The following is a 17400-nucleotide window of genomic DNA, read 5'->3' as shown; positions in this document are numbered from 1 at the left end:
ATATATACAGACACAGAGACACATCTCCGAGCCCACGAGACAAAGAGAGAATCTAGGATGCCGAATACTGATTGAAAAAAAAAAATAATTTGGTGCTATTAAGTTTTCTACCCCTGGATTAAAAGATGCGTTGTTAGAATGATATAGACCTCCTAGGGTTGAGTGGGTGGTTGGTTGGTTGAATAGTATAATCAAACGGATGAAAATAATAAAAAAAATAAATCTAATAGCAGAAAACTTGATAACACAAAATGCTTTGTGCTATCGATAGTATTCCAGCCGAACTATATATATATATATATATATATATATATATATAGGGGTACTAACAACCCTGGGGGGACCGTAATCATCCCAACCATATAATTTTTAATCCAATAATCAAAATATCGGAAGTATCAAATGCTCTATGCTTCCAATAGCATAGTAGCTCTCTCTCTCTCTATATATATATATATATACACCCTAGGGGTACTAACAACCCTGGGGGGACCGTAATCATCCCAACCATATAATTTTTAATCCAATAATCAAAATATCGGAAGTATCAAATGCTCTATGCTTCCAATAGCATAGTAGCTCTCTCTCTCTCTATATATATATATATATATCACTTCGCTATCCTATTTAAATATAGACCCTTGCAATGAAACAAATATAAAACCACTTGCAATGAAACAAATATAAAACTACATGATAGTTAAGGGCAATATTTTGAACCGTAAGATGGTAAAGTTAAAATGGACTAAACCACGGGGTAAAATAAAATTTACCCTTACTACATTTAGAAAAAAGCTATTTATACACTCTAATTGGGATGTACAAATTACATTCCATCCAACGAATGGGAGAGTTATTCATTAATCATATCAAGTGGTCAGTAAAAACACTCCATCTACTGAATAAGTGGGGTATAAAATATACACCACGATTTGGATATACAAGTAGTATTGCTCTTTTCAGCTCCATGACACTTGTACATCCAAGGGACAAGTTACTATTCCAATATATGCTACAACAGGTGGATAAAACAAATGAGCGACAGAGGGCAAAAAGATAGTAAAGCATGCTTGAATGATGACACCAAAGTGAAGTGTTTGCACAAACACAGAGCACGAGTAAAGAGATCGCACGCACCTGTGGCTTAATTTAAGAAGAACATTTCACTGGGTCTACGGCAAAAGCCATCCCTCCTAGTAGCTTCTCAACCTTTTGTCCCTTTTCTTGGTAGCACCAAGAAGGGGCAGGAACTAAAGCTTTTGTCGATCGAGTCAGAACCTGTCCATAACTAAGAAACCGAAAAGAGCATATAAATAAATGAGATATACCCAAAATCGATTAAGGTAGTTCACTTCTCCTGGTTCAAATTGCAAGATATAAGCACATAAAAACATCATAAACTAGAGAGAGAGTAGCAAGGAATTAAGGTTAGGATTAACTATACAGAGGTTTTCAATTGACAATGTAATAAGTTACAGGCAGCCCAAGTCAGTGCAAACCCCTAAAGAACTGTTTCGACTACTTGATGCCGTACGCAAGGATCAAAAAACAGAGCATTCGCTTTGTAGAACAAAAGGTTGGGGGCACCATGGACCAAACAGAATCGGCTCCTATGTTGACAGTGTGTTTGACCTCAAACGTTACAGGAAGGTTGTATAATCCTCTAGAACATTTCAGTTGCAAGAGATGCTCACAGAAAACTCGTTCCCAGTGAGAGATCATTAAAATTGGAAAGGATCTGCGACCGGGTCGTTCCGATTTGGTGAGCAATTTCCAGCTGTTCCTCCAATGGCAGCATCTCATAACTGCAAAAGAGAAAATATAAATAAAAAAAAATAAACGAAAGCAGATAGTGATGAGATGGTGGCAATAGTCGTGAAGTCCAGGTACTGAAGTCCAAATTAAGGTGTCTTCTCAGTAACAATTTCTAAATAGTTGTGTTAACTCTTTTCTTTTTCAGATTATCATTACTGATTTCCCTTTATTTCTAGTTCTTTTTTCGGAACAGTTAAGATGGCTAAGAAATAACCATATTTCTTGAAGTATTAAACAGAAAAAAGCAAAGCCCTGACCAAGAAACCTCTCTATTTCAAGTATCATGGTCAACTTAGAAGCCATGTTTTCTTATGGTATGGTTTTGCAGTATTTTACTGCACTCAATGTAAAGCATCTTTTCGAACAAAATTTTAAAAGAGTAACGAAACTACCGTCCATTAAGTGTAAAATGAATTGATAGTCATCATAAAATCCTGATCGCAGCTCAGTCCACGAATTTTTCACTTACATCACTGACCGTCAAAAGACAAAAATCCAGAGTTTTTCTTGTAAAATGATCATTTTACCACCTCCCCTTTAAAACGATGTCTTAATATTATAAATACTTGAAAAAGGGTTGAAAAGGAAAATTAATAGCAAAAAGTGATGTGTTGAAAAATTTTTAGCAGCTAGGATGGAGTTGCAAATATATGAGAAAGTTCACGGACCAAAAGTGTGAAAACCTTTGCTCGGGGACTAAGTCGCAATATCAGGATAGTGTAGGGACTATCCATACATTTTATCCTCAAAACAATGCAGTGATACAAAATTACCCATTAGGGTTCAAGGAGAACTAGAACATTCACTTACTGAGAAAGAAGCTCAAAGTCCACCATATGATCGGGACCAGGGCGATGTGCTTTCCCGTTAGAATGGAACTGCCGGAATGATCTAGGATTCAGGCCGCAAACATGAGGAACAGCATCAACTAGTTTCCTTTGCAGAGTCTGAAGCCGACGGAATGTGAGCTCCTCAAGCGGTGCGATGCAGCCGATGCTACCGTCCAGCGTGCTAAACAGAAGAGCAAAACGGTTGGTCTTTTCGGAGCCAGGCACAGTTGCACCTGATCGATCAGAGGAAGTGGGAAGCATCTGTAACCGCAAGAACTTCGATACAAGGGCCCCGGCATGAAACTCTGCCCTTGACAAAAGCTTCTGCCCTTTCCAGCTCTCCAACATTTTTGGTGCATAATAGAAGATCTGCATCAGTATTCCATAGGTTAATCACAACATTCATCCCTGAAATTTGACCCAGATTCCAATCCTTAAGGCTGCGTGTGGTAACGGAACAATGTTTGAAGGAATAAAAATATTTATTCCTGGGATAACCTACTATTCTAGGATACAGAGGAGTAAAAGAAATTTCTTTTATTTGGTTTGATATTTTCTTATTCCCTAGGATAACCAAAATCCCGTTTGACAATTTTATTAGGAATAATAAAGAATAGTACAAAAGGTAGATTAAAATTTTTTAAATATCAAGATTGCCTTTATCTATATCTCCCAAATATAGAATATTTAATATATGCACATTAATGCATATAAAATAATATATTTTATAAAATATATTATAATTAAAATATTGCATATAATGCTATTATAATCATATTATTATATAAAATACTTCAATATTATTATATAATGCACTTCAATAATTATATATAAAAATACTTCAAATATAATATATACATATATATGATTAAAGACAACATATTTTAGAACATTATATATTTAATATATTTATTACCTTATATAATACTTTATATTACATGGTATATTTAGGATAACATATAATATAAATTTATAAAAGTAATAAAGATAATATAATATCATATAATATAATAGTAGCACTAATAGTTGTTTTAGTACTAGTACTAATAATTATTATTATTATTATTATTATTTTATTATAAATAATATAACCATACTTTTATATTACTTTAATTACCTTTAATTAGTTTACTATAGCATGAAAATAGCCCTATTCCTCTAAAAATGTGGAATAGTTGTTCCCGGATTAGCACTGTTTGGCGGAATAGCGAGGATAACTTTCATTGTCCCTGGTCTATTCCCAAACCAAACAAAGCCTACGATTTTTTATCATAACAATTTAGTCCCTAAGGCTCGATTTCATTTCAGTTTATCCTTGAAGTTTAATTTCAACAATTTAGTCCCTGAAGTTTGATCACAATTTGATTGCTGCTGAAGAGTTACGAAATCAACAAAGCAAATCTCAGTATGGTATTGAGGCAGTCTCTTTTAGGCTTTTAGCATGGATTAAACTCTAACCGCAGTCCAACATTAGTAGTCCAAATGGAGAGACAATTATTTAATCAAGGAAGAGTATTCGCATTTCTCAATGTGACTTTAATTATCTTGGAGGAAATAATAGCGAAACCTACTAGAGTGTACTCTCAGATAGGTAACATGGAAACTTCTATAATGTTGCCGCACCCGTATCGTGCCTGTGTTGGACACAATTCCTAGGCGAACATCCACAGGCACATGCCCTCTCCATGTTCTATATCCTGTTATTCTTCACGCCCATCACTTGCCTGTTTTGCGCTCCTCATGATCATGCACATAGTATGCAAATTGGAAGTCCCTAATTGCATTTTCTATGCAAAAGTCTTAAGAGAATATAAGGCATTAACCTTTCTGTTTCATTGTACAGTGTTTAAAGTGAAGGCTGGTATAAATCTTACTTTCCTTATATTGCAGAGCTAATTCTTCAAGTCAAAAGGTATGTTTTAGTTTACATTCTAAATTAATATAATTGTTATCTAGTTTTATATATCTACCAAAAAACAAAAAATCAATTGTTTTTATATGTGAGGAAACAATAAAGAGAATGTTATTACTTTGCAGAATTAATGAGAATGCCCTCACATATTTACTAGCTATGTCATGTTCATGTCCTAGTTTTTTTTCACCGTTGACTAGTCGCCTTGTCGGAGTCATGTCATGTTGACTCTCAGTTTGTGTAGATAGGGGTGTATATGTATGGCATATATGAATAAAATAGATTCAGTTTCATGCTAAAGCAAATAAACAGTGACAGTTTCTTTCCAGTTGAGATATACATCAAATCACCAATACTAGATCAAATTATTCCACCACTTGTAGCAACATATGAGTGTCACCTACTCACCCTCTACTGCTCCTGGACAATCTAGTTGTGCGGATAGTACTCTAAAAGTTATCCAACCTTTCTCATAATATTCAACACTGCAGTATAAAAATACAAAACTTCGGCCATTCTTGAAAGAGACTTAATTAGCAGAAAATTCTAAAAAGACTTCATTAGCCACGAGAACTATATTAAGCAAAATTTACATATACAAAATCAGCAAAAAAGGGGGACCTTTTGAGCGTGCAAAATCCTATTTTGACTTCATTGAGATAGAAGTTTAAAACTCTAAAGAAATGAGACCTCAGAGCGAGCTTCCAGGACAAGAAAATAATCTAGAAGTAGATGTTAATACAGGACCTTTATTTTTTGCATAAATATTGTCATTTCTATCGAGTTTTATCTTGTCAATAGTGGGCAACTAATAAGTGTTTGAACAACTAGACAAAACAACGGCTAAATAAACTGACAAGCATCATGGTTTCCATCCAACACAATAATAGTGCATAAAGCATAAGCAGAAATTACCTGAATGTTCTTTTGATCATCCGATACGACAAGGCTCAATGTGCTACCATCAATCAAGAACTCAGTTGCATAGCAATTTAAAGGTCCAAAATCTTTTGCTAGCAAGCTTAGTTGAGCACCTTGCTCCTTCCAATTAAGGAAATATATGCTTTTATGAACGTCGCCAAACAAGATGAAATTCTTGACCTGTAACAATAATTATTGCATTCTTAGAGGAAAAGAACTTCAGATGTATATGTGTCAAACATGTATTCAAATGTAGATTATATAGTCAAACATTGAAAGAAATGCACTCACAATGTTCAAGCTCACAACATGCAGTGGAGCATCATAGAAAGCAACACCATTCAACTCAGAACCAGTCCATTTATGCAAGGTGATTTTTGGACCAGAAGCTATAAGCAAGTGACCCTGAAGAGATGCTAAATTTGAGACGGCACCCTTCAGCTCCTTAGAGTAGACTTCTGAAATCTGACGATTCACGTCATAAAGGAAAACAAAACAAATGACTGCCACTGGTGTGAAGCACAGCAAACAAAGAGAACAGAAAATTCGACAACCAGTCGCAAAATGCATTTCTGTTTTTTTTTTTTTACCAGATTTTGGGAGCTCTCATTAGTTTTGGCAAAAGAAAACAGAAGCACTCGTCCACGAGCAGCTACATCCTCTCCTTGCACATAAGCAGTGCCAATGGCCATGAGAGATTCATTCTCTTTTGTTGTTGTATTCTGCATTTATATGGCAATATGACACCAAACTAAATAACAAAACACAATGTACAAAATTAAAAGATGCATTACAAGGGAAAAGAAAATGTCCCTTTAGGGAAGAGCTCATATGTTACACTTACAAATAACGTAACAATGCGGACTGTAAGGGCATTTTCAGAGGTCTGCATTGGAACAGTAGCCTTAGTATCCCAGTGACCAGATTTATCTGGCTCCAATATTCGGACCTCAAATTCATCAACACTATAAGTCTTTTGCAGATCATCAGAATTGAAGTTGTCGTTATCTATCTGCTGGCTCATTTCTTGATCCAACAGAGATGAAAGGACCTGATTTAAAGGACGGATAACCTGTAAAAGAAAAATTGAATAAAAAGAGTGAACATCAACGAGCACATTTATATAAAACAACGATGATATTCAATTTCATAACTCAAAAACAAAAAAATATATATGGCATGCCAATTCCTATGCCAGTTGTGAGGCAACTTAGTAAAAAAATTGGATGTTCCCAGTCAAATTCCAAGATGTTCCAGTTTCAATCCTCATTGCAAAAGAAACACAGAATCTTCATATTTATTATTCATTTTAATCTAAATTCAGAAATACTAGAATGCTACTTTATTGTCATTTTAAAGTATTAATCTGATAATTTGCTGTTGATGATATCTTGAATCCTTGATGTTGAAAATAAACTTTATACCTATGAGTAACTCTATTTGATGTTACAAACAAAATGCATGTTAAGAGTTTGGAGCTATCTTCATTGTTGGCAGGCATCATGATGCTTTAATCAATAGAGAATTAATATTTATATCATAAGATATGCATATCACTTACAGGAACAGATAAAATAAGTGGATATAGATTCTTTTCGGCATAATAGGTGACTTGATGTGGAGTGCCCAGCAAAGGAATCTGCCAAGGAGAGAATTCCATAAAGGTCTTTTAAACCATCAATTTCACTGCAGATAATTTAATAAAATGCATTAAAGGAGCTGATTGGACCTTTTGAACTGGCCAGTGGTTGTCATAGTTAAATGACGACGGCAGCTGACAAATTTTTAGGTAACCCTACACCGAGATGTTCAAATTTTTATTCAGTTCCCAATCACTTAAATTTCAAGATGAAAATGCCATTTAATGAAGCTAACAGAGGATTTCACATGAATAATCACCTGTGATGTAACATATATAAGACCATGATTGCAATTTACATTGTGAAGAACAGCAAAAGCTGCTATGGAACCATCGCATAGCTGCATAAAATTGAAATATAGAAATGTTAATAATTTTAATAATTAAACCAGCTATGTCGGATGTCAAAGTATGAAATAGTAAAGTAGCAGTAATTTTAAAGCCAAATTACAAATTTCAGCAATGGCAGATATAGAAAATTGAAACAAACAATACATATAAGATGATTTTCAGGCAAATCGGGAAGATGTAACTGAGATAAGAAAGTTTTGTCCAAAACTCAGCCTGAATTTAAGCGTAAGTTAGACGTAATCCGGAAGGAGCTAAATATAACTTTTCACAGAAAAAGGTTGGCTCAGGGGGAAAAAATAAGCTTCATGCAAGCAACAATGGTAAGAAAAGCACAATGCAGTTGGCCACTACACAAAAACTCAAGGCGAGCCGCCAGAACAAATGAGCTATTAGTTCCATAATAATAGTTGATACAAAAGAGACTCAGAAGATAACCCATTTCATGCCTTATCATAATCTCAAAACTTCCATGGATCATATAAAGTCTTATAATCTTATGTCTGAATAACACCCGTAACAACAATGCTCCAGAAAATTTCCAAAACAATGATCAACTTCCGTAGCTGACCACGCATTATACTAGTAGGATAAATTTGCACTGTTGACTAATAAAACAATCAAATTGTGAGACTTCAGGTAGTTCTATATATAAAATATAATAGGACTAAAAACTCTTGACCCGGCTATAGCATGTTGGGCGGTAGTTATATCTAAGAGGTTAAGAAGGTTAAGCATGCTAAAACTGGAGTAGTTCGAGGATGGGTGACCTCCCTGAGAAGTGGGGCGGGTCGGCTAAGGCTAATGAGATGAGTCTCATATTGCTAGGTGGTTGTTAGTTTCTAAACCAGGCTATAGTATTTTAGGTGGTGGCTAAGCCCAAAAGGCTAAGAGAGTTAAGCGTACTAGGAGTAGAGTAGTCCTAGGATGGATGACCTCCTAGGAAGTGGGGTGTCACAGTTGGTATCAGAGCCAATTACCAACCGGAAGAGTAAAATGAGTCTCGACTGAGCCAGAATTATACAGCGGGGAAAGCGAAACTCTCATGCTATTGACGGTTATGGGTGGAGCGCGGTTCCCCCACAAAGTCGGTTAAGGCTAACTAGACGAGTCTCACATCGCCTAATACTTGTGAGTCTAAGCCTTACAAAGACAGCAGGGCTTAAAAGGAAGAAGAATGTGAGACCTCAAGTAGTCCTATATATAATATATAATAGGGCTAAAACTCTTAACCCAGCTATACCATTTTGGGCGGTGGCTAGACCCAAGAAATTAAGAGAGTTAAACATGCTAGCGCTATAGTCCTAGGATAGGTGACCCCTGGGAAGTGGGGTGTCACAGTTGGTATCAGAGCCGATTACCAACCGAAAATGTGAGATGAGTCTCGGCTTAACCAGAATATACAGCGGGGAGAGCGAGACTCATACTGATGATTGTTATGGGTAGAGCGCAGCTCCCCCACAAGGTCGGTTAAGGCTAAGGAGACGAGTCTCACATCGCCTGATACTTGTGAGTCTGAGCCTGACGTGAATGTCTAGGCTTAAAGCGGGGGAGGGAGATGTGAAACCCCAGATAGCTCTATATATAAGATATAATAGAGCTAAAAATCTTAATCCGGCTATAGCATTTTGAGTGGTGGTTAGACCCAAAAGGTTAAGAGAGTTAAGCATGCTAGGACTGAAGTAGTCCTAGAATGAATAACCCCCTGGGAAGTAAGATGTCACAGTTGGTATCAGAGCCAATTATCAGCCAGAAATGTGAGATTAGTCTCGGCTGAGTCAGAATTATACGGCGGGGAGAGCGAGGCTCTCATGCTGTTGACTGTTGTGGGTGGAGCACGGCTCCCCCACAAGGCCGGTTAAAGCTAACGAGACGAGTCTCACATCATCTGATACTTGTGAGTCTGAGCCTGACGAGGATGTCAGGGCTTAAAAGGGAGAAAATGTGAGACCCCAAGTAGTCCTATATATAAGATATAATAGGGCTAAAAGCTCTTGACCCGACTATAGCATGTCCGGCAGTGGTTATACGTCTTATACCCAAGAGGTTAAGAAAGTTAAGCGTGTGCTAGAACTGGAGTAGTTCTAGCATAGGTGAACCCCCCAGGAACTGGGGCGAGTCGACTAAGTCTAGTGAGATAAATCTCATATTGTCAAGTAGTTGTAAATTTCTAAACCCAGACTATAGCATTTTGGGTGCTGGCTAGGTAGAAGAAGTTAAGAGAGTTAAGTGTGCTACGACTAGAGTAATCCTAAGATGGAAGGCCGCCTGGGAAGTGGGGCGTCACACAAATCCTGTTTCTCAATGAAATATTCTAATTGATTGTGGCGGATAAGGTTCTGTACTAAACATTCTTGTTCTCATTCATGAGAGAATAGTAAAACTACTCCCCCAAATTTTAGATATCATTGCAAAATTTTCATGTCATATAGTGACTTCATAAATTATCAAGATATCATCTGTTTGAAGGAAAATAAGCTTTTTTGTAAGTAATTATCTCCAAATGTCCTTTTTATCTGGCCTTTCACCTATATGGCTATATTACCATGAAGGAAAATTCAGAAATTTTAAGCATAGGCACACGTACTTAAAGAGTGCATTAAATTTGTGAATGAAAAACTAAATACAAACACTCTTCTTTGCATATCATACCTCAGCTAATAAATAAAAGGAAAAAAAAAGAGTGATTTCACACCTGCGGATGTACCCGAATCCGTTCTCTGCAGACCATGAGCCATGCTGGCCTTGAACCACTAAGAAACAAACCTTGATAGCCTCCCACATTATTAAATACAGTAATTCTTGGCCTACTCACAGCATTCAACATTTCTTCTCGTGTAGTGATATCAATAGAAACACGAAGAAATCTCAAATTTCTCAGCCTTGAAATGCTCATACTACTTGTGTCCGCAGAACCACGAGGGGAAACTGGATCTCCACCTTTTACAGCATTTTCTGTACCCTCGTAAAAGTAAGCATGGTAGCAAAGAATTGTCCCATCACTCAGCATTCCAAAAAGAAAAGGACGACTGTATCGGCCAGACCACCTTTGCATAGCCAGCTCGACCACTCTCATATTCTGCACTGGTTCCTTATTTAGATAGCCTTTAGTATCAGGATATTTGTTGGGGTCTTTAGTATATGTATCCGCCAGATAAGTCTTTCCAGAAACAAAGTTGTCCACAGAGTAAACACTTTTAAAGCTAGGCACATCGAAAATTTCAAGTTTGCCATTTTCATAACAAACTAAACAATATATGTCACCGTGGTCATGATATGATCCATCATTCCCATCAATTGGCTCGGCAACACCAGTAGAAAGCCATGCATCAGTGCTCGTCTTTCGAAGCCACGGTTCCGGTCCTTTATCATGATAAAGTGTACATGCAGATATTGGTTCTGTTGAGCTTGAAAATATAGCAGGGGCATTAAGAGAAACAGTGCAAGCGGCAGGATCTGGACAAAGAAAAACAGGAACAGTAACACGTAACCATATATTAGAGGTAAATTGGAACTTCAGAAATGAAAAACAAATGGAAAAACAAGAAAAGAAGCCAATGCATGTGATCATATATAAATAAGAGAGTTACATCTTACCACTCTAATTGGTAAAAATCAACAATTGAATAGTAAACAAGTGCCATACATCAATAAAGTAAAATCTATTCCTTTGAATTGAAAAACAAATAAAATGTTCAATAGGCAAATAGGCGAACCATTATTATCAAGCTTTCAAGAAAGGGTATTTCATCGATAGGGGATCAGAATAGAGATAAAATACCTCCAAGGAGCAATTGAATGCTTCCATCAGTCATTTTCAATAACACATAAGGATCAGCTATAGAAACAGACGCCACTGTCGGCAATTCGCTAGACGTTTGCTCAGAATTATGTGCAACAAAATTCAATTCCTGGGTCATGTAAGAACCATCTAGTATACGTGCACCCTTTGCGTATATCTGAATAACTCGTCTCCTGCATACAATTATTATTAATGCAGAGAAGTTGAGAATGCATAGATAAACTGTAGATATACAGCTCACTATTTCAATTATTAGAGTCTACCAGTAAAAAGATGTCCCTAACTTTTATCCTTCTTTGGTCAGTTTACAGATGCTGAAATGCATACATATTAAAGAACAGAAAAGAAACCATTTCAGGGATGACATTTTTCTCACTAACTTTATACTAAAACATAGGATTATACCAGATGCATATTTAAGAAGAGGAAAGAAACCAGTTTCAAGCATGACTTCCGTATTCTGTTTTTCACGTCTATGCTTATTTGCTTATAATGAATATGATATGATTAAGGAATAGAAAAGAAAATCATCAAAAATCACATATTGCAAGTTTCCATAAGGAGAATAAAAGATGAAATGCTCACCTTCCAAATAAGTTACCTGCAGCAATTGTACTTCCATGTACATAATAATCAACAGTTTCAGTAACCTCTCCCAAATCATCAGCTGTCTCAAGAACCTTTAATCACAAAAGATGGTCAAAGAAGAACATTCAAGAGAAAAGTTGATGAAATCAATTTAAGGAATATAAGCCGTGCGATCTGAATAGAAAACATGAAGTCTGAATGAACACTAGCTTCTATTCCATATTGCAATGCTCATTTGAGCCACTACATGGACGATTAAGAAAAAAACAATATGATTTCTACAAGCACAAGAAAAAAAAATTTATAGGGCAGCAAGGTAAAATGCAACAAAAGTAGCTATTTATTAGTTTGACTAAACAAAAAAACAACGGATAATTCAGCAAGCATGGAGGAATAAACTTTGAAAGAAAAAAAAAAAATAGAATTTCGTCTGTAACAAGGAAAGNTATATATATATATATATATATATATATATATATATATATATATAGAATTAGACTTGAATACTATTAATAGTAAAACATTCTTTTTGCTACCAAGTTTTTAACCCTTGGATGAAAAATTATAGGGTCAGGATAATATTAGTTGGTTAGAGTTGAATGGTCCCCCTAGGGTTGAGTGGTCCCCACTGGATTATAGTATTTAATCCAATGGTTAGAAATAATGAAAAAAGTTGATCCAAAGGCTAAAAAATTGGTAGCAACAATAGGATTTTGCTACTAATAGTAGCCCAGTCTAACTCTATATATATATATATATATATATTTCCTGCAATTCACAGGCTAAAACAAATTAGCATTTTATTATCATGTTATCTGCACTTTGCCATCACGCGGGTTACAACAATTATCACTTTACAGTTCTATTTAACAGTAAGTTGTTACAGTGAAATAAATATTAAAAATAATATAAAAGTTAGTTAATTGCAACTTTTTGAATAATAAAATAACAAATTAAAAAAAATGTGGGAAATATCAGTGGGGGGGTAAATTGAAGTCCACCCTTTTAATTACTCACCTGATATTATTCACTGTTCATCTTTGTTTATACTATCACTCAAGTTGATTTTTTTCTTTTTATGTGGTAATTCATGTATTGTGCGCATTGATTATGCTCGGAGAATTGATCGTTTGGTTCATGGAATCTTCATGTGGTATTTCACGTCTGATTTGTGATGTATTATTCTCTCCGCAGCACGATCTTCTATTTAGCTACACGTAGAAACTTGTATTCGTATATATTCGCATAAAACAAACAATGCTTCGTGGGGAATGGGGATGACTCCACATGCACGGCCCACATAGTAAAAAATGATGATGGTTCTCTCACGTGCAAAACCCCTTAGATGCCAACTTATAAAGAAAGGGGAAGCACAAGAGAAACATTCCCACCTATAAAGCAGAGAGAGAAAGAGAGGAGATGAAGGGGATCTGTTCTACTTTGCGTAGACAATACCCAAAGTGATGGTCCCAACACCCCTCTCTCTCTCTCTCTCTCTCTCTCTCGCATGCATGGGGGAAAGATGAGAGAGGAGGCATCTTAGGAGAGGAGGGGGGGCGCTTTGGAATAAGTGGGGAGGGTGAGTGAGCATGAGGCCGAAGAGTTCTCATTTCTCATCATTATCTAAAGCCCTACGCACTTTGACAGTGCCATCTAAGCATAAACTCAAGACACTTTAGTGGTGGAATCCGTGTTTGGGGGCACTAAGAAAGTGAAAAATCAACGAGGACCATTACCCTTCAGATACCAAGTTCATGGACACTATTAATCCAAGTGTCTAATCCTTGTTTGATCTAAGTTTCACTTTTCTCTGAATCTGAAATATTGGATTTTGTACCTTGATTAGTACAAACTTGTATTTAGATGTTACATCCGATACAGTTATATATCTTGAGGTATTTCTGCTACTTGGGAGTCGTTCCCAGCGGTATGCCGGCAATTTTCTCTTTTTTTTTTTTTTTAACATAAAAATTTTTATCTTCAATATATACATAAGCTAAGACTACTACACTCATAAGAGTATAGTAGACTCTTTTGTATTCATAAATTTTTTGTCGTTGGATGAAAAGATGTGCAGTTAGGATGATAGTGGTCCTCAGTTAGAATGATAGTGACCCTCTAGAGTTGAGTGAGTAGTTGGTTGAATAGTATGATCTAACAGGTAGAAATGATTAATGGGATGAATCTAACAGTCGAAAACTTATGAGTACAAAGAGACTTATACTCATAAGGCCCCGTTTGGTTCGGGTGATAAGCGGGGATAACTAAAGTTATCCCCGCTATTCCGCCAAACGGGATAAAATTTGGCCGGAATATTTTATCCCGGTCGAATTTTGCTATTCCCTGTTATTCCGGAATAGCAATGGATTTGCTATTCTACTATTTTGGTGGAATAGTACTATTCCAATACTTAATTTCAAACGTAATTAAAATTATAAATTGAATTAAAACTAAATTATATAAATATTATATATTATATATTATAATACATTTTTTTATTATAAAATTATTAATTATACTATTAATACTATTATTTATATTTAAATATTAAATAATTATATTTTAATATTATATATAAATTCTTTTTATTAAATTTAAGTTTAAGTAGAAATTTTAAAAAATATTATAAATTTATTAATCATAAATTTTTTATTAATTGTTACCACCTATTCTTATTTAAAATTTTTAAAAATTAAAAATTCAAAATTTTAAATTTATATTTATAATCTCAAATTAAAGCGTTTATAATTATAAATTATAAATTATAATTATAATTTAATATTTTAAATTTTTGAAATTTAAAATTTGTATTTGTATATTTTTAAATTTTAAATTTGATCTTAAATTTTAATGTTGAAATTTAAAATTTAAATTTGAATTTAAAATTTGTAATTTTAATTTAAATTTTAAATTTCAAAGTTTAAATTTTAAATTTAAAGTTTAAAAATTCAAATTTAAATATAAATAAGAGAGTAATACTTATTTTTTTTTTTTATAAAACCACTATCTTTCTTATTCCATCTTAACCTAATTAACCGTTTGTTATTTTTTTATATCTTCAGAAAATATCCAATTTTTTATCCAAACGCAAAATTGATCTAATCCCCGTTTATACCTCAATTTATACCTATCCCTGGAGTAGCCACTTTTTGTTTATAGTAGTCGAACTCATATATATATATATATATATATATATATATATATATATATATAGAGAGAGAGAGAGAGAGAGAGAGAGAGAGAGAGAGAGTTGTGCTGCAATACTATAGATAATACAAATATTTTATGCTATCCACTTTGTTTTTGATCATCGAATTTTCGAATTATCAATCGACTTCGTTAAATACCATCTAGAACATTCAATTGATCTACTAAAGAAATTCTATGATTTTAGGTATCATTTACCTATGTATCAGCTAACGACAAATCAACGACCAAAATCAGATAAATTCTTAAAATAGAGAATAGAATTTTGGGATTTAGAATCAAAGTTTTAAATCTTAATCTAGACATTGAATATATTGTTCTATCAAAATTCAATCAATTTGGATTGCTGTAGATCGTTAAACTAACAAACACTTTTCATCACCTATTAATTAAAATTGTTAATTTTCAAACCTTTCAAATAAGTACGTAATTAATTTGTTTCAAAACATTTTAAAAATTTGCTTGTTAGATTGCTCGAATACTCAAAATTGTATTTAACATTGTCAGTCGACAATTTGTAAGTTTGGCCACTGAAAACAGAATGCGTAGTAGAGAAGGATTTGCGCTGTTTATAGTACAGTAGCATTTTCCTATATATAATTATATATAGAGAGAGAGAGAGCGGGAGAGAAACTAAAATACTATTGATGGTAGATGAATAATATTTGTTATTAACTTTTCATTCTTTGAATGCACAGTTTTTACTATTTGGTAGTAGTATTATTATAAATGTAAGAGCTAAAAAGTTGATAATAAATATTATTTATATATATATAAGGTTTTTAGTTTTGAACTAAATATGCTTTTACAGGATGTAACTCGATCCAACAACTAACCGATATAGTGGCCGGTGGTGCGCTTATAATTTGCTGATAATCTGCCCTTCAACTAATTAAAGGGCAAAGGCTTCTGACTCTGGAAAGGGCCCTCTCAGAAGCCACTTATTAAGACTTTAAACCATATATGCCCACCTGTTTTTCCACTTATGGAGGTTTTCCTTTTCATTCTAACAAAGTGATTATTAGTTACTACTACCTTTAATTGCTGAGGGTGGGGGTCAATTCTAGCTATTAAGTCATATGTCATTAATTGTCGTAATTCAAGTTTCAACCCCCCAAAAAACAAAGAAGAGTCAACTCCGCCAACTGTTAATTCCCAGCGCAAATGTCAAAAGATTTTGTAGTTGGTATATGGGATTTCAAGTTCAAAACCTAGTTACTTCATATTTTCAGCTCAGTTTATTTCAAAAAAGATAAACAAAGCGGGTAGCATGCTATTCTGCTCTCTCTCTCTCTCTCTCTAAAAAAAAATCAACTCTATACAATGATAAATATAAGGATACGTAAATTACACTTTTGGTCCTCAAAATTATGAGGTGTGTGGTGTTTTAGTTCTCGAACTTTAATTTATTATATATAATTTCTGGCTCGAACTACGAGGCGCGTTATATTTTAGTCTTCGAACTTTAATTTTTGGTTCAAACTATAAACCATGCAACACTTTAGTACTTAAACTTTCTAAGTTATTGCAATCAAACTCTACAACCTAATTTTTTGAATAAATATTGATAAATTTCTAGTATCAAAGTAATGCAATTATAAAGTAGAATATTGTTATAATTCAAAAAGTCCAAGAACTAAATAGTCACATATTGTATAATTCGAGCCAGAAATTATAACTAATTAAAGTTTGAGAACTAAATTGTCACGAGGCTCATAATTAATTTGAGTAGAAAATTACAATAAATTAAACTTTGAGGTCTAGAATGTCACACGCCTCATATATAGTTTGAGAACCAAAATTATAATTTATCCACAATAGAATTAAGACGTGTGTATTTAAATATTTCCATTGATATATTGACAATAACATGCGATACTCTTAAATTGGGTCTTTAAATTAATCAAAAACTTTCATATTATAAATATTAATATATATCAACAATATTTACGAGCAACGTATCGTACGTGTTTGTAGTAGATCTGGTATTCTTTCTCTCTCTCTCTCTCTCTACATCTCTCGATAAGGTGGTCAACACCAGGGGTTGACCTCAAAGATTTGATCAAACAGTATCGTACACATGTCATCATTAGGGTTGCATGACGCAATGATAAGGAGAAAGAGATATATCAGAGGCTATTAGAATTTATGGTGGGTACGTTTGACTTGGAATATTATTGAAACGAAGAACATTTAAAGGTGCAAGGTACTGTACTAGTTGACTATAATTGAGTCAAAACGCATTTGGAATAGTATTTATTTGGTATTCGAACATGTAACTGGTCATATATATATATATATATATATATATATATATATATATATATATATATCACGG

The 17400-nt window shown here is 34.2% G+C and overlaps 1 protein-coding gene across 1 annotated transcript; it reads right to left on the bottom strand.

Annotated features, from left to right (window-relative positions):
* Positions 1339 to 11953, bottom strand: LOC109707797 (probable cleavage and polyadenylation specificity factor subunit 1; the record flags this gene model as incomplete). The annotated part of the gene is made up of 12 exons (XM_020229327.1): positions 1339 to 1805; positions 2626 to 3014; positions 5473 to 5658; positions 5770 to 5943; positions 6069 to 6200; positions 6323 to 6550; positions 7040 to 7117; positions 7208 to 7273; positions 7378 to 7458; positions 10161 to 10921; positions 11247 to 11440; positions 11853 to 11953. Coding segments are annotated over 12 exons (2505 nt in total), but the record flags the coding sequence as incomplete, so codon positions are not given.

The sequence above is a fragment of the Ananas comosus genome, linkage group 3, assembly GCF_001540865.1.
Source record: "Ananas comosus cultivar F153 linkage group 3, ASM154086v1, whole genome shotgun sequence".
In the NCBI taxonomy this organism is placed as follows: domain Eukaryota; kingdom Viridiplantae; phylum Streptophyta; class Magnoliopsida; order Poales; family Bromeliaceae; genus Ananas; species Ananas comosus.
This window is presented reverse-complemented; position numbering and strand designations above follow the sequence as displayed.